This window comes from Puma concolor, chromosome D3, assembly GCF_028749965.1.
Source record: "Puma concolor isolate L17-30 chromosome D3, mPumCon1.1.hap2, whole genome shotgun sequence".
NCBI lineage: Eukaryota > Metazoa > Chordata > Mammalia > Carnivora > Felidae > Puma > Puma concolor.
The window spans coordinates 28342435-28368150 of NC_141678.1; the positions used below are offsets into that span (position 1 = coordinate 28342435).

The following is a 25716-nucleotide window of genomic DNA, read 5'->3' on the forward strand; positions in this document are numbered from 1 at the left end:
AATCTATGAACATGAAATATCTTTCCATTTATTTGTGTCTTCAGTTTCTTTTATCAATGTTTTACAGTTTTTGTGGAGTACAAGTCTTCCTAGGTATTTTATTGTTCTTGGTGCAGTTGTAAATGGGATTGTTTCCTTATTTTCTATTCTGCTACTTCGTTATTAGTGTGAAGAAATGTAAGATTTCTATATATTAACTTTTTGCTGTGATTTTACTAATTTATCAGTTTTAGTTTTTTGGTGGAGTCTTTAGGGTTTTCTACATATAATATAATATATTACAATAGTGTAATATATTATAATGGTATAGTATAATAGTGTCATGCAATCTGCAAATGGTGAAAGTTTTACTTCTTACCAATTTAGATGCCTATTTCTTTTTCTTATCTGACTGCTGTGGCTAGGACTTACAGTACTATGTTGAATAAAAGTAGAGAGAGTGGACACCTTTGTCTTATTACTGATCTTAGAGGAAAAGCTCTGTTTTTCACCACTGAAATATGTTAGTTGTGTGGTTTTCATATATGACCTTTATTATGTTTCCATATCTTACATGATCAGCATTCATGGAGGCTTTCAACCTAAGGCCATTTGATTTTATTATATGAAATCCACCTGTATTATTTCCTTAAATATTTCCTACTTTCTTTCTCTCTTCTGGGACCCATTATGTAGATATTGCGCCCATTTGCTGCCTCCTTCTGCCTTTACTTTTCCCATACAATTTCTCCTCTTACTTCCCCTCTCTTGCCTCTCTCCTCAAGCATGATCTGTGGTCCTCCATCTGACTCTACTCTGACTTGGTCTTCAGCAGTGTCTGTTCTCCCGCAAATCCCATCTCCTTCAATGACTATGTTGCTCATATTTAATATCTACACTTGGTTCTTTTCTATAATTCCTTGTCTTGTTACCATGCTTATCTTAACATCTTGGGCCTTCCTTCACTTCCAATGGTCAGTGTTGTTGGTTGGTGGTTTTTTTCTTTGCAGCAGATGTGCTCCTCAGGGTTCTGTGCAGTGGAGACCCCTCCTCACACTACATGTTGCAGGAGAACCCAGGCAGACCATGGTGCCAGTGCACCCAGGCATGAAAGATTCCTGGCAAAGCCCAAGGGCAGAGGCCCCAGGATTATAAAACCAAGGCCAGCCACTGCCTCCCAGGTGCTTCTTCTCCCTTGAATTTGACCTCAGTCCCCTAGAGAAAATCCACATGACGGAACAGCCATTCCTGGATGGCTATCCACCTGTCCCTCTACCCTAATATCCTACTTCTGTCCTGGTCTGGAAGGCCAAGCTACCATGGCCACTAATCAGTACAGTTCAAGGCCAGTGGTGATTATGCCAGCAAACTTAGGGGACACAGAGGAGCAGAACCTACCCTGGTTTTCTTTGCTGTATCCTTGCACTGTGTCCTTTCCCTACTCCCTGCCACTCCATCCCACATGCCCCAGCTCACGCTTTTGGCTTGCCTAGGACTTGCCAGCATGTAGAGAAATTGCTCTCATCCATCTGTAGTTTCTCCAGGGGATCTCTGGGGGTCAGATGGGGAGACAAAATTTCTCTGCCAGGCCAGGGAAGCCCCCCCATCTTTCAGGTCTCCTCACTGACACTTGAATTTAACTGTCACTCTTTGTGTCCACAGGGTCTCCGGAAGAGGGAGCTGTTGAAGGAGCTACTGCCAGTCATTGGGCAGAATCTCCGCTTTCAGCGCCTCTTCACCGAGTGTCAGGAGCAGCTCGATATCCTGAGGGACAAGTAGCCTGCCTAGGCCTCCCCTGGCTACAGCAAGGGCAGGGCCACACTCTCACCGCTGACAACACAGAGGACCACCTCTCACCTCGTCAGGCTACAGAAGGACGAGGAGACACTGGCAAGAGGTGGGCTGTCCCGTGCCAGCACCAACCCAGCTTCCTGGGCAGACTTCCCCTATTTCCTGGGCCTGTTGCTCCCTCAGAAGGGGGAACCTCTGCCAGCCATTCATCCCTCCCTCCAGGACCCCTGTGCAGAGCTGGGGCTGGGGCCCTGCCCTGCTGCCCTGGAGTCAGTGAGGCACTCCCAGGCCTGCCGTCTCCAGCACGGTCCCAAGGTGGACGCTAGTCCCTGCCACTGCAGGCACCGTGCTGCTTCAGCTATGACGAATGAGCCATTTGTGAAAGAGAGAGAACCCCGAAATGTTAGTGTATTATGCGGTCAGTAGACTGACCCCGAGACCTATGTAAAAGGAAAGCCTATTCCAACACGGACTATTTTTGTACTAGAATTTGCTAACTTGTAATATGGAATTTTCCTTTTGGCCAATAATCAGGATTTCCCCTATAAGTCACTTGGACATTGGTCACTTGTAGGAAATTTAAACTCTAATTATGACAGCTACATTGAAAAATAATTGTACTGAAATTAACTTGTCTATCTTCATTTGGTTTTAATTTTTAAATGTTTGTAAAAAGAGACTGTTTTTTGGGGGAATGGGGCAGAGGGGTGGGCGATTTCTTTTGTAAGTGTAAAATAAATGAACACGCATTGGATACCAAATCATCCTGGCTTCCCCTGCCTTTTCCTTCTAACTTCCACCTTCCCCTGAAATGGGCAATAATGGAACATCAGAACCAGAAAGGATTTTTGATGTCATCTATTGGCCCCAGCCTCTCTGTGCAGAAATTCTTTCCCACTGTGGAGGTCACTTCTTTGAAGGATCTGAGGCTGAGCTGGGGGTAACCGATAGGCCACCTCACATAAGTCTCTTCCCAAGCCATGCCTCAAAGTTCTTCTGGTGGTGGGGCCCCTTGGTCTCTGATCATACTGGCAACCAAGAGCTACAGCTGACTTGCCAATTTCATGGAAGGAAATCAGTAAGTACAGGCTTGAGTTTTCTGAAGAATTACCTGAAAGCTGGGATTTTCTTAGAAAGTGGTCCAGAGGCTGACCCACAGGAGAGGAAATAGCTAGAATCACGGAAACCTCAAGTGTGGTAAGGACTGAGCACCTTTACCTCTGTGTTATGCACCTCACTGTTGCCTCCCTGCCAGCTGTGTGGGATCTCAAGTCTGGAAACAGAGACCTGGATTCGGAATTAGAAGGCCTGGGTGACTTTGGCCACTGATAACCCTCTCTGGATGCTTCCTTACTTAGTGTCCATCTTACTGCCTTCTCATTCATGTCAAGTGGCTGGATGAGACACCAGCATACATGCATGCCTGACCAAGCCAGAGTACAGAGTGCATGTGGGTATGAATACCTCAAAAGCCAGGCTACAAGTATGAACCCTTCTTTAAGGAATGAGGAACCAGAGGTGCTATGTGGGTCAGTCAACTCCCCAGACAACTCTGCAGCAAAGCATTAAGAAATTTTTGGAGCCACAGAATGCACATGGCCTCAGGACTGACAGGCTTGCTGAAGTCCAAAGCAGCAAAACTCTGGGCCTTGCTTTTCAGCTGTCAAATGGTGATGAGGTTAAGAAAACCTGCATGGTTGTAAGGACTAACTGGGATCACGTAGTTAAAGTCCTGACACTTAACAAATACCTCCTTGAAGAAAATTTTGACAATCAGTGTTTTAACACTCTTATTTGGAGAGGAGAAGTTAAGCAGAAAGATGTCAGGGACTTCCACTTCCAGCCAAGATGGAGTAACAGAAACCAAATCGACTGTCCTGCCTGAACCAACCAAAAAAGCCAGTCAACATACATGAAACGATGATCTCAAGACACTGAATGTCAGAAAGCAAGGGACAGTAATCCTGGGAAATAAGAAAAACAAACAAATTGAGCCCTATGACTGCTCCAGTTTACTACCCAGAGAGAGAGTTTCCAGTCTGCAGCAAAGGTAGGGTAACCTGAGGAAACCAGCAGACCTACTTGAGTTGAAGAAATAAAGCCTAGAGCCCAGGGAGACCAAGGCAGCTAGAGTTCACAGGACATAACACCAGAAAGGAGAAAACTCCGTAGAGAGAGAACCCTGGAACTCAGCAGAGGAAGCCCTATCCTATCCGTGCATATTGAACTGAGCACTGATCAGTGTGTGCAAATGAGGAAATAGCCAAGGCTAGGCAAAAAACCACCTGAACAGATTAGAGTGAAAATTGCCTACGTTTTACTCAGGGTTAAGAACAGCACTTGTTCCTACGAACCAGACTAGAAAAACATAACTCACAGGCTTGGTTGAGGTAGAGTACTTAGGAAGTATTGCCTCAATATTGAAGAATAATTAGAACAGTGCTCCGGATTCATCTAACAAAAAAGCAAGACCCAAAAGGATTAAATTGTCCAGCTAATTAATTACATTGCAAAGCAAAGTTCAAGAGGATTTACAACAACTAAACAACTAAAGTATGCAACATCCAACAAAGTAGAGTTTACAATGTCTGGCATCCAAACAAAGACTACCAGGCACACAAAGAAGCAGGGACACGATCCAAAATGAATTATAGCATTATCCATTATGATCAAAAAATTAAGTGCAAACATAACAAGAAAGTCACAAGCTTCTAAAGATGAAATAGATTAGACATCGCAAAAGATTTGTGAATGTAAAGCCATAGCAATAAAAATGTTCCAAGACAGAAAAAGTCCATAAGAGGAAAGAAAAAAATAGTATTAATAAGCCATGGGACAACATCAAGTGGCTCAGTATACAAGTAATTGAAGTCCTCAAAGTACATGATAGAAAAGTGAGTGACAGAAAAAAATATTTGGAGAAATAATGGCCAAAAATTTGCCCTATCCTTATCCTTTGTACTCTTCCTGGTGACCCCTGTGCCACTGTCCCTTTTCTCCTCACACCTACCCCTAATGCCTGATGACCTCCCTACTCCATCTACTGATGCCCCACACCTTCCCACTACCTCTGCCCACAGACCTTGTTTGCAAGCAGAACACTGTGGGCCTGTATTGTCCAAGTCTAGGACTCCTTGCCTCTCAAAATTCTGACCTGATCATATTGGGCACCTCCCAACTTTAGCCTCCAGATCACATGGGAGGAGTCAGAGCATTTTACAAATTAGGTTGGTGCAGTAAGAGGTTATATATACACACAGCAGATACACTCAAAACAAAGAGCAAAGTCCATCATCTCTTCACATATGGTATCTACTCTCCCTGTCCTTTCACATACATGGCAAATATTATTCTCCACATCGTTCTTCATCTTTAAATGTTATTTCTGTTTTGGTTTTAAGTTTCTAACTTTTGTGAAAATTACTATTCTTTTGTAACTTAAATTTAACTTAATTACTTCTGTAATTTTTTAAAGTTTGTTTTTGAGACAGCGTGCACATGAGCAGGGGAGGGACAGAGAGAAAGGGAGAGAGAATCCCAAGCAGGCTCTGCTCTGTCAGTGTGGAGCCCAATGTGGGGCTCAAACTCATGAACTGTGAGATCATGACCTGAGCCGAAATCAAGAGTCGGACGCTTAACCAACTGAGCCACCCAGATGCCCCTTTAATTAATTATTTTAAACTTAGGACACTTTACTAAAGATACATGGATGGCAACTAAAACAAGTACATGAAAAGATGCTCAACATCATTAGTCATTCAGAAAATGTAAGTGATAGATGATAAAACCACAATGATATAACAACATATACCTATTAGAATGGCTTAAATTGTTAAAAATTACAATACTGAGTATTCATGAGAACGTGCAGCAACTGGAACTTTTGTACATTGCTAGCAGGAAGACAAAGTAGTCACTTTGAAGTTTGACAGTTCCTTATAAAGTTAAAAACATACACTAACCATAGAACTCACGTATTCCATTCCTAGGTTTTTGTTTTGTTTTTAAAGATACAGAACATTTTAATCAACTCACAATGCCTCATGTTGCCCCTTAAAAATTTTTACCGAGATAAATAATTCACATAATATGCAGTTCATCTATTTAAAGTGTACAATTCAGTGGTTTTTAGTAGAGTCACACGTATGTGCAATCATCACTGCAGTCACTATTAGAACATTTTCATCACCTCAAAAAGAAACTCCATACCCTTTATTATGCCCCATTCCCATAATCCCTAAGCAGCCATCAATCTACTCTTTGTCTCTATCATTTGCCTATTCTGGATATTTCATAATAAATGGAATCACAGAATATGTGGTATTTTGTAACTGGCTTCTTTCACTTAGCATGTTTTCAAGATTCAACCATGTTGTAGCCTGTATTAGTGCGTCACTCCTTATGGCCGAATAATATTCGTTGTTTGGATGTACCATATTTGGCTTATCCATCCACTGATGGACACTTGAGTTGATTTCACCTTCTGACGATTATGTGTAATGCTGCTATCAACATTGTTTACAAGTTTCTGTATGGACATGTTTTCATTTCTCATTAATATATACATAGGAATAGAATTACTAGGTCATATGGTGACTAGTTAACTGAAGAACTTCAAGACTGCCTTCCAAATGGCTGCACCATTTTACATTTATACCAGCAGTATATGAGGGTTCTGATTTCTCCACATTCTCACCAACGATTCTTGTTACCTGACCATCCAAGTGAATGTGAAAAGATATCTCACTGTGGTTTTCATTTGCATTTCCCTAGTGACTAAAAACATTGAGCATCTTTTAATGTACTTATTGGTTATTTAAATATCTTACTTGGAGAAATGTCTATTCAGATATTTTGCCAATTTTTAAATTGAATTATTTTTCTTTATTTTTGAGTTGTAAGAGTTTTTTATATATTCTAATACAAGTTCCTTATCAGATATAAGGTTTAAAAATATTTCTTCCCCTTCTGTAGGTTGTACATTTACTTTCTTGATAGTGTGTTGAAACATAGAAGTTTTCAGTTTTGATGAAATCTAATTTGTTTTTTCATTTGTTATTTGTGCTTCTAGTCTCATATAAGCAACCATTGCTAACATCTGAGGTTATGCGAATTTACCCCCGTGTTTTCTACCAAGAATTTTATAGTTTGGGCTCTTATATTTAGGACTTTGATCCATTTGGTGTAAATTTTTATATATGGTGTGAGTTAAGAATCCAGCTTCACTATTTTGCATGTGGCATTCCAATGTGCCAGCACCATTTATTGAAAAGACTATTTCCCCCATTGAATGGTCTTGGCCCTTTTGTTGAAAATCATTTGGCCATAGACACGAGTTGTTTCTAGACTCTCAGTTCCATTCCATTGATCTATATTTCTTTATACCCATATTACACTGTCTTGATTAATGTTGCTTTACAGCAAGTTTTGAAATCCAAACATCAGTTTGTTCTCTGTATTTATGGGTCTGTTCCTGCTTTTTATTTGTTTTGTTTTTTAGATTCCATATTAAATGAAATCATACGGTATTTGTCTTTCTCTCTTAGCATAATACTCGTAGGTCCATCTCTGTTGTCACAGATCACAAGACCTCATCCTTTTTTTATAGCTGAGTAATATTCTATTACACACACACACACACACACACACACACACACACACACACGCCACATCTTTATCCATATATCAACGGGCACCTAGTTTGCTCACAAATTTTGGCTATTATAAATAATGCTGCAATAAACATAAACATAGGGGTACATATATCTTTTTGAATTAGTGTTTTCATTTTCTTTGGGTAAATACCTAGTAGTGGAATACTATTTCATATGGTAGTTCTATTTTTTAATTGGGGGGGGGGGGAGTGGGAACCTGCATACTGTTTTCCACAGTGGGTGCACCTATTTGCATCTCCACCAACAATGCACAAAGGTTCCTTTTTCTCCACATCCTCACCAACACTTGTTATTTCTTGCTTTTAAATTTTAGCCATTCTGACAGATGTAAAGTGATACCTCACTGCAATTTTGATTTGCATTTTCCTGGTGATTAGTTATGTTGAACATCTTTTCATGTGTCTGTTGGCCATCAGTATGCCTTATTTGGAAAAATGTCTATTCAGGTCCTCTGCCCATTTGTTAATTGGATTATTTGTTTTTCGGGTGTTGAGTTATACAAGTTCTTTATATATTTTATATATTAACCCCTTATCAGATGCATCATTTGCAAATATATTCTCCCATTCAGTAGGTTGCCTTCTCATTTTGTTGATGGTGTTCTTAACTGTGCAAAACTTTTTATTTTGGTATAGTCCCAATAGTTGATTTTTGCTTTTGTTTCCTTTGCCTGAGGAGACATAGATAGAAAAATGTTGCTATAGCCAATGTCAGGAAACACTGCCTATGTTTTCTTCTAGGAGTTTTATGGTTTCAGTTCTCACATTTGGATCTTTAAATCCTTTTGAGTTTATTTTTGTGTATGTTTTAAGATACTGTTTTTAAGTAATCTCTACACCCAATTTGGGACTCAAACTCACAAACCCAAGATCAAGAGTTGCATGTGCACTGACTGAGCCAGCCAGGAGCCCCTATCTTTGTGTACGTTTAAGACGTGGTCTGGTTTCATTCTTTTGCATGTAGCTATCCAGTTTTTCCAGCACCACTCATTGAAGAGATTCTTTTCCCCATTGTATATCCTTTATCATAGACTAATTGACCATAAAAGCATGGGTTTATTTCTGGGCTTTTTATTCTGTTCTATTGATCTATGTGTCTATTTTTGTGCCAATACCATACTGTTTAGATTATTACAGCTTTGTAGTATATCTTGAAGTCTGGAATTGTGCTAACTCCAGCTTCGTTCTTTCTCAAGACTTCTCTGACTATTCAGGGTCTTTTGCAGTTCCATTCAAATTTTAGTATTATTGGTTCTAGTTCTGTTTTGGGGTTGGGGGGAAGTGCCATTGGGGTATTTAGATACAGATTGTGTTGAATCTGTAGATTTCTTTGGATACTATGGACACTTTACCAATATTAATTCTTCCAATCCATGAACATAGAATATCTTTTCATTAGTGTCATCTTCAATTTCTTTCATCAGTGTTTTATAGTTTTCAGAGTACAGGTCTTTCACCTCCTTGGTTAAGTTTATTCCTAGGTATCTTATTCTTTTTTTTTTTTTTAAGATTGTTTTTAGGTTTTTTTTTAATGGTTAATTATTTTTGAGAGAGAGAGAGTGCACAAGCAGGAGAGGGGCAGAGAGGGGAGCAGACAGAGGATCCAAAGTGGGCTCCATGCTGACAGGAGAGAGCCTGATGCAGGGCTTGAACTCACCAATCACAAGATCATGACCTGAGCCGAAGTCAGACGTTTAACTGACTGAGCCACCCAGGTGCCCCTTAGGTATTTTATTCTTCTGGTGCAATTGTAAATGGAATTGTTTTCTTAATTTCTCTCTCTGCTACTTTATTATTAGTGTATAGAAACATAACCAACTTCTGTGTATTAATTTTATATCCTACAACTTTACTGAACTCATTTATTCTAATAGTTTTTTGGTGGAGTCTTTAGAGTTTTATACGTATAGTATCATGTCATCTGCAAACATAGTGACAGTTTCACTTCTTCCTTACTGATATGTATGCCTTTTATTTCTTTTTCTTGTCTGATTGGTGTGGCTGGGACATCTAGTACTATATTGAATAAAAGTGTGAAAGTGGACATCCTTGTCACTGATCTTAAAGGGAAAGCTCTCATTTTTTTCACTATTTAGGATGATGTTAGCTGTGGGTTTTTCATAAGTGGCCTTTATAATGTTGATGTATTTTCCCTCTAAACCCCCTTTGTTGAGAAAGTATCCCTTAATTTCTTTCAATAATATTTTGTTGCTTCCAGTATATAAACTTTTCAGTTCTTTTATAAAATTTATTCCCAATTATGTTATTCTTTTTGATGCTATTATAAATGGAAGTGTTTTTATTTTTGTTTTTGAGAGAGAGAGAGCATGTTAACAGGGGAAGGACAGAGTCGGGGGGTGGCAGGGACAGAGGATCTGAAGCGGGCTCTGTGCTGACAGCAGAGAGCACCACGAGGGGTTTGAACCCACGAACCACCAAATCATGATCCGAGCTGAAGTCCAACGTTTAACCAATTGAGGCACCCCTATAAATGGAAACATTTTTAAAATTTTGCTTCCAGATTGTTCATTGCAAGCATATAGAAATACAATTGATTTTTGCCTGTTAATCTTTTATCCTGGAACCTTGCTGAACTCTTTTATTAGTTTTAATACTTTTTACTGAACTCCTGGAGATTTTCTACATACCAGATTATGTCATCTGTGATTAGAAATAGTTTTACTTCTTTTTCTATCTAAATGCCTTTTATTTCTTTTTCCTGCCTAGTTGCTCTGACCAGAACCTCTGGTACAAGGTTGAATAGAAGTGGCAAGAGTGGATACCATTGCTTGTTACTGATCTTAGAGTGAATGTGTCCAAGTCTCTCGCCATTAAGTATTATATACTAATTGTAGATCTTTAAGATGATTTAAGATCCGATTGAAGAAGTTCTCATCTAATCATAATTGATTTTTTTGTATATTGAACCATCCTTGCATTCCTAAGATAAATCCCAAATGGTGATGGTATATAATTCTATTTACATGTCACTGTATTTGTGTCCATATTCAAAAGATACATTGGTTTGAAGTTTATTTGTGAGGTCTTTTATGGTTTTAGAGACAGGGTGTCACAGAATGAGTGAATAAGTTGTGAAGTATTCCCTACTGTTCTATTTCTTTGGAGAATTTGTGAAGAATTTATACTAATTTTTTTAGTGTTTCATAGACTTAAGCAGTAAAGCCACCTGGGCCTGTGCTTTTTTTGAAAATAGGTTTTTTGTATTACTAATTCAATCTTTTTACTTGTTAGAGATCTATTTGGATTGTCTATTTCTACCTGAGTTGATTACAATAGTTTGTCTTTCTAGAAATGTGTTCATTTTATCTAAGCTATCTCATTTATTGGCATACAGTTGTTCATATTATTGCTTTATAATTTTTTTTTATTTTTGTAAGATGGTAATTTCCCTCTTTTTTTCTGATTCTAATAATCTAATTTTCTCTCTTATTTCCTTGATCAATATAGCTAAAGCTCATCAAATTTTTTAACTTTTGCAAAGAAACAGCTCTTGATTACCTTTATATTCTCTATGGTTTTCATATTCTCTCTTTCATAAATTAGTGCTCTGATCTTTATTACTTCCTTCCTTCTGCTTGTTTTAGGTTTAGTGTATTCTTTTCCAGTTTATGTAATTAAATTAAAGTTATGAAATTTCCCTGTAAGTACTGCCCTAGCTGCATCCTATGAGTTTTAGTATGTTGTGTCCTTGTTTTCATTTATCTCAAATTATTTTCTTTCTCTTTTGATTTCTTCTTTGACTCATCAGTCATTTAGAGTGTGTGATTTAATTTCCACATATTTATGAATTTCCCAATTTTATTTCTGTTATTGGTGTGATTTCATTCTACTGTGGTCAAAAAAGTACTTTGTATTATTTCTATCTTTAAATGTATTGAAACTTGTGTTATAGTTTATCCCAGAGAATGTTCCATATACACTTGAGAATAATGTATATATTACTGTTATTAAGTGGACTCATGTTGCTCTTTTATAGCCACAACAATTCCCATTCACCCCATCATCTCTTTAATCTGTTCTCCCTTTCTGCAATTTTGTCATTGCAAGAATGTAAAATAAATGGAATCATATAGTATGTAACCTATTGGAATTGGCTTTCTTCACTCAGGATAATTGGAGACTAATTCAAGTTGTTTTATATATCAATATTTCATTTCTGTTGCTAAATACTAGTTTGTGGTTTTGCTACATAGTTTTTATAATCATTCACCTATTGAAGGACATCAGAGCTGATTCCAATTTTTGATTACTATATGTTAAAACTACTAAATTTTTTGTATAAACCTACATCTTTGCTTTTCTTTTTTCTTTTTTTAAATGTTTATTTATTTTTAATAAAGAGAGAGAGCACAAATAGGGGAGAGCCAGAGAGAGAGGAAGACACAGAACTGAGGCAGGCTCCAGACTCTGAGCTGTAAGTACAGAGCCCAACATGGGGCTCAAATCCATGAACCACAAAATCATGAACTGAACCAAAGTTGTACACTTAACGGACTGAGCCACCCAGGTGCCCCATCTTTGTTTTTCTTAAAATAATGCCTAGGAGGACAATTGCTGGGTTTTATGATAGATGCCTGTGTCATTTTTTCAATAAACTGATAAAGACAATTCAATGAAGAAAGAAAGAATAGTCCTTTCAGCAAATGGTGTTGTAAGCACTAGATATCCACATGCAAAAAAAAAAAAAAGAATCTAGACTTTAAAAATGCTGCTCTAAGTCAATGTTTGTTAATACAATTTTATCATTTTTAAAATATTTACTTATTTTAGGAGAAAGAGCACAAGCAGGGAATGGGCAGAGATAGAGAGGGAGACGGAGAATCTCAAGCAGGTGCTGCTGTCAGCACAGAGCCCAATATGAGGCTTAAACATCATGAATTGTGAGGTCATGACCTGAGCCAAAACTAAGAGTCAGGTGCTTAACCAACTGAGCCACCCAGGCGCCCCAGAAGTCAATGTTAAAAGATTAAAAATACAAGCCTCATACTCAGAGAAAATATTTGCAAATAAGTTATCTGATAGTAAGGACTTGTATGCAATGTATATAAACTCTTCATAGAACTCTCAAAATTCAACAATAGGAAAACAAGCAACACAATTTAAAAATGCACAAATGATGACAGACACTTCACCAGAGAAGATATACAGATAGCTGTAAGTATGTGAAAAGATGCTTCAATTAGGGAATTAAAAATTCAAAAAAACAATGAAATAACTAGTACACATCTATTAGCTTGGCTAAAATAAAAGAACTGACAAAAAACAAAAACAAAACCCTGGCAATACCAAATGCCAACAAGGATGTAGAACAACAGGAACTCTCATCTGTTGCTGGTGGGAATGAAAAATGGTACAGCCACTTTGTTGTTTTTTTTTTTTTTAAGTTTATTTATTTTTGAGAGAGTGAGAGCATAAGTGGGGAAGAAGAAAAGAGAGAGGGGGACAGAGGATCTGAAATGGGCTCTGTGCTAACAGCAGAGAACCCAACATGATCTCTTAACTTGTGTTTTTCTATAGGAACATCTTTATTTTCCCATCATTTCTGAAGAACACCTTTGCCAGATATAATATTCTTGGATAACATTTTTTTCCTTTCAGCACTTTGAGTTTATAATCCCACTTTCTCCTAGCCTATAAGGTTTCTGCTGAGAAATCCACTGATAGCTTTATGAGGGTTCCTTGTAAGGTACAAGCTTCTGTTCTTATCCTGTTTTTACAATTCTCCCTCTGAATATGATTTTTGTCATTTTTATTAGAATGTATCTTGAAAAAGATCTCTCTCGAGCCAAAGCATAAGAGACTCTTAAAAACTGAGAACAAACTGAGGGTTGATGGGGGGTGGGAGGGAGGGGAGGGTGGGTGATGGGTATTGAGGAGGGCACCTTTTGGGATGAGCACTGGGTGTTGTATGGAAACCAATTTGACAATAAATTTCATATATTGAAAAAAAAACAAAAAAATAAATAAATTTAAAAAAACAAAACAAAAAAAAAAGAAAAAGATCTCTCTCTTTTTTGAGAGAGAGAGAGAGAGAGAGAAAGCACCAGTGGGGGCAGAGGGGCAGAGGGAGAGACTCTTAAGCAGGCTCCATGTTCAATACAGAGCCTTACACAGGGCTCAATCCCACACCCCTGGGATCATGATGTGAGCTGAAATCAAGAGTTGGATGCTCAACCGACTGAGCCACCCAGGCACTCCTTGAAGAAAATCTCTTTAAGTTGAGTTTGTTTGGTGACCTATGAACTTCATTAGCTTAGTAATCTAAATCTCTCCCCAGATTTGAGATGTTCTCAGCCAGTATTTCTTTAAATAAACTTTCTGCCCTCTTCTTTCTTCCCCTTCTGGAACACCAATCATTTACAAATTCTTCCTTTTGGTGGTATCCCATATATCATGTAGGCTTTTGTCGCTCTATCATTTTTTAAAAATTCTATTCTGACTAGGTAATTTCAAAGTTCCTGTCTTGAACTTACAGTTTCTTTCTTATGCTCAATCCATTCTAATGTTGATGTTCTCTATCTCATTTTTCATTTCATTTATTATATTCTTTAGCTCCTGAATTTTTGTGCAGCTACTTTTTATTATTTCTATCTCTCTTTTTTAAAGGTTTTATTTTTTTAAGTGATGTCTACACTCAACATGAGGCTCAAACTCATGATCCTTAGATCAAGAGTCACATGCTCTTCTGACTGAGCCAGGCAGTGGCCCCAATTTCTATCTCTTTTTTAAACTTTTCATTTTGTTTGTGTATATTTTCCTGATTTCACTGAAATCAGGTTTTTTGTAGCTCAATGAACTACCTTAAAACAGCTATTTTTAATTCTTTATTAGTAAATCTCAGATCTGCATGTCTTTGGAATTGATTACTAGTAAATTGTAGTGATTCCTGAGTGGTGTTATGTTTCTTTGATTTTCCATAGAAGTTTTGTGTTGATGTCTTTGCATTTGAAGTAGCAGTCACTTCCTCCAGTCTTACTAACTGCACACAGGAGAGAAATACCTCTGTCAGCTCTGCTAGTGATTCTGAGGCTTTCTTGGTCCTTCTATGGACATGCTTACTGTACACTTTTTGCTCCCTTTGATGGCAAAATTATTAAGTTTGTATGCCTTTTCTCAACCCTGCAATGCACCAGGGTGGGTGCTGACAGTCTCTTTTTTTCTTTCCCAAGGGTGGTAGAAAAAAATTTATGTTTGTTGTCTCTCCCTAGCCTGCAGTTTGGGGCTGCTTTCTTTGCATGCTCACAAGCCATCTGCCAGAGCTTGCTCTTACCACTACCATTGAGAACAAACATAGGGAGCCAACCATAGGATGTGGCATGTGGGTGAGGTACACGGAGTTCTGGGGGTGCCTATGGACCAGATTGCAGGCATCTGCAGGTGAGACATCCTTAGCAGCTTGTGGGTGGGCTTTTTGATGGAGAATTCAATGTGGTTGATAGGATCTTCATTCCTTTAATGTCCTCCAGGAGTCCTATCTGCCACATTCCCAGCCTCTTCCTGGCCCTCCAGTTATGTAACTCATGATTCAGTACTCTGGCTGGCATGAGGAATAAATAGGCCCCTTTGGCAGCATACTGCACAGCTAGGAAAGCCAGGTGCTCACTCAACACTCTCACTTTCCCCTGCAGGAGAAACCACAAGCTGAGAAGATATCTTGGCCCTGAGCTGTGCCACCTTGGAGAAGGGGTGATGCAGATAAGTTAAACTGTTCCTCTTACCTTCTCCAATGCATCCAAATTCATATTTTTTTGCTTCAGTGGTATGATGGAACTTCTCCACTGGAAACTTGGACTTCCACAAAGACTCTTTCCTATAATTGATTGTCTAAGACAGCATTCTCCAGGGGCTTCTGGACCATGGCCAAGAGGGGCTGGAGTCAGTTCTTGGGTCACTGCAGGGTTTCTGTGAGGACTAAGGTCCATATGCCTATTACCTGATGCACAGTGAGCAAGACTCCTCCTGGATCCATTGGTGTGTAGTACTGGATCCCATAGACTATAGATGGATGCCAAATTGTTGTTGTTGAGGAGGGTCACAAATGAGAGGAATATTATTAAGCCATCTTTCTGATGCCACTCCCTCATTTATAATATAAGCATTTACTGCTAAAATTCCCCTCTCAACATTGCTTTGGCTACATTCCACAAATTTTGTTATGTTTAATTTTTATTTTTGTTCAGTTCATTGTATTTTTAAAAATTTCCCTTGAGCCTTTGTCTTTCATCCATGGATTATTTTGAAGTATATTGTTTAGTTCCCAAGTATCTAGGGATATCCTGTTATCCTTATACTGTTGATTTCTAGTTACTCAACAAATTTTAAATTTGTTGAGGTTGTTTTATAACCTAGTATATGGCCCATTTGATTTATATTCCATAGGTGCTCGAAAAAAATGTGCATTTTGTTGTCACATGGAGTATTCTACACAACTCTATGAGATCCTGTTTGTTCCTCTTTTCTTCTCTTAGCTGATTTTAAAAACAATTGTATGAAACAATATGTTTATAATGTTTCTTTGGGCATATAACTTATAGAAATATAAAATACTTGCCAATAATAACACAAAGGAAATGGGTGCAGCAAAACTGTACTGAGCTAAAGAAATTACTCCAGATGCCAACTCAAATACACAAGAACAAATAAAGAGAACTGGAAATGATAATAAAGAAGGTAAATATTTTTTAAAGCTATAGATATGTATTTGCTCTCTTTCATTTTCTTATTTTAAAAGCCATTAAATTATATGAAGTAATAATTACAACAATGTATTTAGAGCTTAACATGTGTGAGGTATAATATATATAACAGTAATATCACAAAAAGGGGGAAAGGAATAGTGCTATATAGTTATGTTTATGTATCTTACTGGAATTAAGTTAGTATAAATCTGAACCTGCCTCTGATAAGTTAAAATGTGTATAGTAAGTCCTAGAATGACCACTAATGATATAACTTTAATGTGTGTATATGTATGTGTATGTATGTATGTATGTATGTATGTGTGTGTGTATATATAATTGAAAATCATTGAAGATGTTCATCAAAAAGTTAAACATAGACTTGTCATATGATCCATTAATTCTACTCCAAGGTATAAACCCTAAAGAATTGAAAACAGGGTATGCCAGTGTTCATAGCAGCATACTTCACAATAGCCAAAAAGTGGAAATAACCTAAGTGTCCAATCACAGATTAATAGATTTTTTAATGTGGTATATACATACAATGGAATATGCAACTAATATCATTCTGATACTAAAACCAGACAAAGACATCACAAGATTTCAACAAGGTGTCAAGACAATTATATGGAGGAAAGAAGTTTTTTTCAACAAATGGTATGGGGACAACTGGATAGTGAATCATAATTTGCTGGCTTCAGGTTGACAGCAATAATAATAATATATTGTGGGATTTAATAATGTGTATGACAACAATAGCACAGATTACAAGGGGATAAATTTGAAGTATGTTTAAATTATTTTTTTATAAAATTTTTAAATTATTTATTTTTGAGAGAGAGACATGAGAGAGAGTGTGAGTTGGGGAGGAACAGAGAGAGAGAGGGAGACACAGAATCCAAAGTGGGATTCAGGCTCCGAGCTGTCAGCACAGAACCCGGATGCAGGGCTTGCACTCACGAACTGCGAGATCATGACCTGAGCTGAAGTTGGAGGCTTAACCAACTGAGCCACACAGGCACCCCATTAAATTATTATGCTATATGTGAAATGCTATTGTATTACTTGAAGGTAAACAGTGACAAGTTAAATATGTATAAAGTCTAGTGCAACCACTAAAAATAAAACAAAAATAACAATTATACTTATTAAAGCCACAATGGAGATGAATGGCATTATAAAAATACACTGTTCATTCCAAACAAGCAAGAACAAAAATAAGTAAACAAGGCAGGAAAAAGTAGTAAAAAATACAGATAGGACAAATGAAAAAAAAAAACAGCAAGGTGGTAGACTTAAATCCAAGCTAATCCATAATCAAATATAAATGGTATGAAAAATCTAAGTGGTATAAACACTCTGAATTAAAATGCATGGATTTTCACTTTGGATAAAAAACAGCAAACTGCTATAAATACTGCCTATAAGAAACCCACTTTATACATAAAATAAATAGGTTAAAAGTGAATGGATGGTACGCGACATTGTGAATATAACTAATGCCACTAATTGTGCACTTAAAATGGGAAAAATTATGTTATATGTATTTTAACACAATAAAACAAATAGTAAAGTTAAAAAGTGAAAGATTAGAAAATAAATTATGGTAACAGTGTAGAAAAAGATTAACATAGCTAGTTTGACTGCTATGCTTTGATAGCATCTTCTAAGGTTGGTCCTCGGCTGTTGTCTGGAAACTTAGATTTCAGGAGAATTTCTACCATTAACTGGTAATAGAGGATTGTTGAATCTAAACTTTTTGTACAAACAATATGGTATATGCTGAACACTTGCTTTCACCCTGGCAGTCTGGAATTTGATTATTCACCAGAATAAAGTTATCTTGTGATCATACCCCAATCAAAATCTTGGGCATTTAGTTTCTAATGACCTCTCTTGATAAACAACATTTCACGCAGGTTGTGACATCTTTTGTTGGCAGAACTAAGCATGTCCTGTGTGACTCCACTAGGACAAGACTCTAGAACCCCGCACTTAGTTTCCCCTGAACTGCACCCCAGCGTGCACTTGATTTATGATTAAATTTATTCCTAACCAAATTTCAATCAGCTTTTTTTGAGAAACTGCCAAACTGATTCTGTAATTTATTCAAAAATGCAAAGGAACTAGAAAAACCAAAAAATTTTGGAAAAAAGAACATAGTTGAAAGACCTACACTGATTTTGAGTTATGCCTGGGTGGCTCTGTTGGTTAAACAGCCGACTTTGGTTCAGGTCATGATCTCATGGTTCATGAGTTCAAGCCCCGCATTGGGCTCTGTGCTGACAGCTCAGAGCCTGGAGCCTGCTTCAGATTCTGTGTCTCCCTCTTTCTCTGCCCCTCCCCCACTCACTCTGTGTCTCTCCCTCTCTCTCAAAAATAAATAAATATTTAAAGTTTTTTTAAAGCTCAGTCATTAAGACAGTATGATATTTATACAAAAACATATAAATAGATGAATAGAATAGAATAGGGCATGCAGAAATAGACCCAAAGGTATATAGTAAATTTATTTTCAACAAAGTTGTCAAAGTAACTCAATAAAGAAAACATAGTATTTTCAACAAATGGTGCTGGAACAATTTGACATCCACTTGTTTAAATAATGAACTTCAGTTCACACCGTATCATTTTTTTTTTAATCTCAAAATGGGGTAAAGACCTAAATACAATATTTTTTTATAAAAGCAACTGGGATTCTTAATGATAACACAAAGGAATGAAATATGAAGAGAAATATAAAATATATGTCATCAACATTAAAACATTGGAGTGAAGTAAAGGAAGATAGAAGAGTAAGAAGAATCAGGAATCTGTCTCTCTACAATCTGTCTTTCCACAAAAATTATACTGGCAGAAATCATCTGATGTAAGTATTTTGGAACTCGAGTCTATATGGATGATTACAGCTTCCTGGGGAAAGCTTGGCTAGTAAATTGCAGTTTATTTTTATTAATTTCAGTTTTAGCACAGTAATGGCTACCCATTTTCCATCCATTGAAGCCTACAGCAAGCAGGCAAATCTATGTTCCTGGTGTGGCTTTCTGGAACCACCACGGACAATAAGGACCTTGTCCTCAAATATTAGTGTTTGGTATTCCCACTGTGAGCAATAAGGGCTGCAATAAGCAATTCCCACTGTGCCCACTGTGGGCAATAAGGACTTTGTCCCCAAATATTGGTGTTTGGTATTCTGATTTTTTTTTTTAAGGCAAGTATTTTTGTTTAGTTTTTATTTTAGGGAAAGAGCATGTACACAAGCCAGGGAGAGGGGCAGAGGGAGAGAGAGAGAGAGAAAGAGAGAATCTCAAGCAGGCTCCACACTCAGCATGGAGCCTGATGCGGGTCTCAATCCCATGATCCTGGGATCATGACCTGAGCTGAAACCAAGAGTAGGATGCTCAACTGACTGAGCCACCCAGGTGCCCCAGTATTCTGATTTTTGACTGCTGCTTTTGACCACTGAGATGCAGCCCAGAGGCTGGCCACTGTTGTTTTAACTTGCACCAGTTGAAATTCCTAGCAAGGGACTGAAGAACAGTCCCTGGGGTATTTTTTCTCTCTGTTTCTTTTTACCTTTTTTTCCCCTTCGAGAGTCAGACATTTAAGGATTATGACATTCAAAATCAGACATGTATACAGGGAAATTTAGAAAATTTCTATGTATACCCATGGAAACAGAGTGTCAGAAAAGAACTGAGAAGATCTCGAGCTTTCATCTCAGGCTAATCACAAGCAAAGACACCCTTGAACAACTTTAAAAACAGAGAGAGAGAGAAAGAGAGAGAGAGGAGAGAGAGGGAGGGGGGAGGGAGAGAGAAAATTCTGGAGAAGGGGAACAATCTGATTCCAGAGTTTCCACATTATGAAATTCAAATGTCCAGTTTCAACAACAAAAAATCACAGACATACAAAAGGGAAAAAGAAAAACAGTAAAGTATAGACCATTTAAAGGAACAAAATAAATCACCATGAGCTGTCTCTGAGGAACCGCTGACATCGGCTTATTAGACAAAACATTAAATATGACTTTCTTGGGTCACCTAGGTGTCTCAGTCAGTTAAGTGTCAAACTCTTGATCTCAGCTCAGGTCTTGATTTCAGGGTCATGAGTTCAAGTCCCACGCTGGGCACTGCGCTGGGCATGAAGTCTAGTTAAAAACTTTCTTAAAGATGCTAGAAGAGCTAAAGGAAAACATGGGAATAGACAGGAAAACTATGTATGAACAAAATGAGAACATCAATATCAAAAAGAGGTAGAAATTTAAAAAGAAATTCTCGAACTGAAAAGTACAATAAATGAAATAAAAATTCACTGGAATGTTTTAAAAGTATATTGGAGCAAGCAGAAGAAAGAATTGGCAAACTTTAAGATAAGGCTATTGAAATTATTTAGTTTAAGGAATAGAAAGAAAAAGGAATGGAGAAAAGTGAACTGAGCCTAAATGACCTGTGGGACACTATAAAACAGTCCAACATATATGTTGTGGGAATCACATAAGTAGAAAATAGTGAGAAAGGAGCAGAAAGAATATTTGAGGAAATAAGGATTGAGAACCTCCCAAATTTGGTTTAAGACATGAATCTACAAATCTAAGAAACTCAACAAATTCCAACTAGTATAAACAAGCCAACAAAACCCCCCACACATTATAGTCAAACTATGAAAATCCAAAGACAATCTTAAAAACAGCAAGAGGGAAACAGCTCCTCACCAGAAGGAATCTCAATAAGGTTATCAACTGATTTCTCATGAGAAATCTTGGAGGCCAGAATGTAGTGTGCTGATATATTCAAAGTGCTGAAAGAGAAAAAAAAAAAAAAGAACATTATTATTTCTATATTCAGCAAAACTGTCCTTCAAATATGAAGGAGAAATTCTGACATTCTCGGATAAACACTGAGGGAGTATGTTACCACTAGAGCTGTTCCACAAGAAATGCTAAAGGGAATCCTTCAAGTTGAAATGAAAGAATGCTAGACAGTAACTCAAAACTATACGAAGAAATAAAGATTGGTAAAGCTTGTGGATCCTTCCTGTGCTGCTTCTCTCTTTTGCTCAGGCCTGTGGTGCTGGCAGGATAGGCAAGTGTCATAGTTTTCATACTTCTAGGAAGTTCCATAGCCAACGACAAGATCAGAAGTGATAAACATGCTAGAAGGCCCATTTTGGCACAGCCCTGAAGGCCAACCCTTTTGGTGGCACTTTCCATGCAAAAGAATTGTGCTGGAAAAAGTAGTCCTTGAAGCCAAATAGCCAAATTCTGCCGTTAGGAAGTGTGTCAGGTTCCAGCTAATGAAGAATGGCAATAATAATAATAATAATAATAATAATAATAATAATAATGAACTATTGGGACCACATCAAGATAAAAAGCTTCTGCACAGCAAAGGAAACAATCAGCAAAACTAAAAGGCAACTGACCCAATGGGAGAAGATATTTGCAAACGACGTATCAGATAAAGGTTTAGTATCCAAAATCTATAAAGAACTTATCAAACTTACCCCAAAAACAAATAATCCTGTGAAGAAATGGGCAAAAGACATGAATAGATACTTTTCTAAAGAAGACATCCAGATGGCTAAAAGACACATGAAAAAATGGTCAATATCACTCGTCATCAGGGAAATACAAATTAAAACCACAATGAGATACCACCTTACACCAGTCAGAATGACTAAAATTAACAATTCAGGCAACAATAGATGTTGGCAAGGATTCAGAGAAAGAGGATCTCTTTTGTACTGCTGGTGGGAATGCAAACTGGTGCAGCCACTCTGGAAAACAGTATGGAAATTCCTTAAAAAATTAAAAATAGAATTACCCTATGATCCAGCAACTGCACTACTAGGTATTTATTCAAGGGATATAGGTGTGCTGTTTCAAAGGGGCACATGCACCCCAATGTTTACAGCAGTGCTATTGGCAATAGCCAAAGTATGGAAAGAGCCCAAATGTCCATAGATGGATGAATGGATAAAGAGGATGTATTACTCAGCAATCAGAAAGAATGATCTTGCAATTTGCAACTACATGGGTGGAACTAGAGGGTATTATGCTAAGCAAAATTAGTCAGAGACAAATATCATACTACTTTACTCATATGTGGAATTAAGATACAAATAGATGAACATAAGGGAAGGGAAACAAAAGTAATATAAAAACAGAGAGGGAGACAAACCATAAGAGACTCTTAAATACAGAGAACAAACTGAGGATTGCTAGAGGGGTTATGCGTGGGGGGATGGGTTAAATGGGAAAGGGGCATTAAGGAAGACACTTGTTGGGATGAGCACTGGGTGTTATACACAGGGGATCAATCACTGCAATCTACTCCTGAAATCATTGTTGTATAATATGCTAACTTTGATGTAAGTTAAAAAACAATAATAATAAATTAATAAATTTTTTAAAAGAATGGCAAAAAAAATCACAGCCTTTGTACTCAATGATGGTTGTTTGAATTTTATTGAGGAAAATGATGAGGTTCTGGTTGCTGGGTTTGGTTGCAAAGGTCATGCTGTCAGTGACATTCCTGGAGTTCACTTTAAGGTTATCAAAATAGCCAATGTCTCTCTTTTGGCCCTATACAAAGGCAAGAAAGAAAGACCAAGATAATAACTTTTGATGATGAAAACATGGCAATAATAAATTTTCATTTACCAAGAAAAAAGGAAATAAAGATTAGTATGTGACAATTATAAAAGCTAGTGCTATTGCAATTTTTCCTTGTAACTCCATTTTTTATTTTCCACATTATTTAAAAGACAAATGCATAAAAAGAGTTACTAATCTATGGCATTGAGCACCAAAAATACAAATATATAATTGTTGACATCAGTAAAAGGAGGAAGAATGAGCTGTATAGGAACAGATTTAAGTTGATATAAATTCAAATTAGATTGTTATAAATTTAGGATACTAAATTTAATCCCCATGGTAAGGACAAAAATGTATTTATACAACATACACAAAAGGATATAAGGGAATAAAGATTTTTCTACAGACGGGTGCCTGGGTGGCTCAGTCAGTTATAACTTCAGCTCAGGTTATGATCTCACGGCTAGTGGGTTCGAGCCCCGCATCGGGCTCTGTGCTGACAGCTTCAGCTTCTGTGTCTCCCTCTCTCTCTGCCCCTCCCTCCCTCCCTCCCTCCCTCCCTCTCTCTCTCTCTCTCTCTCTCAAAAATAAATAAACATTAAAAAATGTTTTTAACTTTACTACAGAAATAATCAACTGAACACAAAAAAAAAGGCCATAATAGAATGAGATACATGAAAGGCCTATAAAGCATGTAAGAAAGCAGTAGCAAAATAGCATAATTCCTTCCTTATTAGTTTCTACTTTATGTAACTAAATTAAACTCTGCAGTCAAATGAGAGATTAACACAATGGATTAAAACACATGATCCAACTATATGCTTCCGATAAGTGGCTCACTTTCAGTCCAAAAACTCAAATTGGTTGAAAGTGAAAGGACAGAAAAGGATATTCCATGCAAATAGTAAATAAAAGAGAGCTGGAATGATTATACTAATATCAGACAAATAGACTTTAAAGAAAAAAGATTACAATAGACAAAGATATTGTATGTTAATAAAAGGTTTACTACAGAAAAAAGATACACTATTTACAAACCTAATAACAGACCCTCAAAGTATATGAAGCAAAAATTAATAGTACTGAAAAAGGGAAATAGTACTACAATAACGGTTGGAGTCTTCAATAGCTATCTTTTAAAAAGAGATAGAACAGGTGCCTGGGTGGTGTAGTCGGTTAAGCGTCCGACTTCAGCCAGGTCACGATCTCGCGGTCCGTGAGTTCGAGCCCCGCGTCAGGCTCTGGGCTGATGGCTCAGAGCCTGGAGCCTGTTTCCGATTCTGTGTCTCCCTCTCTCTCTGCCCCTCCCCCGTTCGTGCTCTGTCTCTCTCTGTCCCAAAAATAAATAAACGTTGAAAAAAAAATTTTTTTTTAAATAAAATAAAAAGAGATAGAACAACCAGACAGCTGATAATAAGGAAGTAAAGCAATTGAACAACACAAGAAACTAACTAGACCTAACAGACATAAACTAACACTCCACCCAAAACAGCAGAATATACATTCTTCTGAAGAGCACTTGGAAAATTCCTAAATAAATTAGGTCACAAACAAGTCCTGATAGATTCTTTAAAAAAAATTTTTAATGTTTACTCATTTTGAGAAAGAGAGAGAGCACGAGCAGGGGAGGGGCAGAGAGAGAGAGAGGAACAGAGGATCCCATGCAGGCTCCACAGTATCAACACAGCCTGACATAAGGCTCAAACCCACGAACTATGAGATCATGACCTGAGCCAAAGTCAGAAGCTCAATCAACTGAGCCACCCAGGCATCTGCCTAATTGATCTTTTAAAATAGATATCATAGGGGCGCCTGGGTGGCGCAGTCGGTTAAGCGTCCGACTTCAGCCAGGTCACGATCTCGCGGTCCGTGAGTTCGAGCCCCGCGTCAGGCTCTGGGCTGATGGCTCAGAGCCTGGAGCCTGTTTCCGATTCTGTGTCTCCCTCTCTCTCTGCCCCTCCCCCGTTCATGCTCTGTCTCTCTCTGTCCCAAAAATAAATAAACGTTGAAAAAAAAAATTTTTTTTAAAGAATAAACTTAAAAATTAAAAAAAAAAATAGATATCATATAATGTATTTTTGCTTACAATAAGAAGATGAGGGGTACCTGGGTGGCTCAGTTGGTTAAGAGTCCAACTTCGGCTCAGGTCATGATCTCGCAGTTTGTGGGTTCAAGCCCTGCATCCGGCTCTGTGCTGACAGCTCAGAGCCGGGAGCCTGCTTCGGATTCTGTGTCTCCCTCTCTCTCTGCCCCTCCCCGCTCATACTCTGTCTCTCTCTCTCTCTCTCTCTCTCAAAAATAAATAGACACTGAAAAGAAATTTAAAAAAAAGAAGATGAAGTTAGAAATCAATGACAGAAGGAAAAGAGAAAAATTCACATACATGTGGAGATTAAACAACACACTCTTCAACAACAAATAGGTGAGAAAATCATGAGGGAATAACAAGTACTTGAGTCAAATAAAAAAGAAAACACAACATATCCAAACTTATGGGATACCACAAAAGCAGTTCTCAAGGGAAATTTACAGTTGTGAATACCTACATTAAAAAGGAAGAAAGATCGGATGCCTGGGTAACTCGGTTAAGCATCTGACTGCACCTCAGGTTATGATTTTATGGTTCATGAGTTCGAGCCCTGCTTCAAATGAGCATGAGCCCCACTTCTCTCTCTCTCCCTCTCCATCTCTCTCTCTCTTTCTGCCACTAGTGGGATTATCTTCCTCTCTTTTCCTATCTCTCTCTGCCCTTTGTTCACTTGTGCTCTCTCTCTCAAAAGAAAAAAAAAAAAAAAGGAAGAAAGATCTCAAATTGATAACCTAACTTCTCCAAATCAAGGAACTAGAAAAAGAGGAGCAAACTAAATCCAAAACTAATAGAAGCTAATAGTGACATAATTAAGATTAGAATGAGTTTAAAATAGAGAATAGGAAAATAATAGAGAAAAACGATGAAACCAAAAGTTAGT

The 25716-nt window shown here is 37.6% G+C and overlaps 1 protein-coding gene across 4 annotated transcripts in view; it reads left to right on the plus strand.

Annotated features, from left to right (window-relative positions):
- The window catches only part of HIRA (histone cell cycle regulator), a 93294-nt gene extending 90760 nt beyond the window's left edge, over nt 1-2534 (plus strand). For 3 of the 4 annotated variants that reach the window (XM_086682260.1, XM_086682263.1, XM_086682261.1), the window contains one exon: nt 1642-2534. In XM_086682260.1, the coding sequence (XP_086538386.1) occupies nt 1642-2096 (455 nt within the window). In that variant the 3' untranslated portion in view covers nt 2097-2534. The remainder of the gene's footprint in view (nt 1-1641) is intronic. The other variant, XM_086682262.1, reaches the window with a different exon arrangement.
- Nucleotides 2535-25716: the final 23182 nt, after the last annotated feature.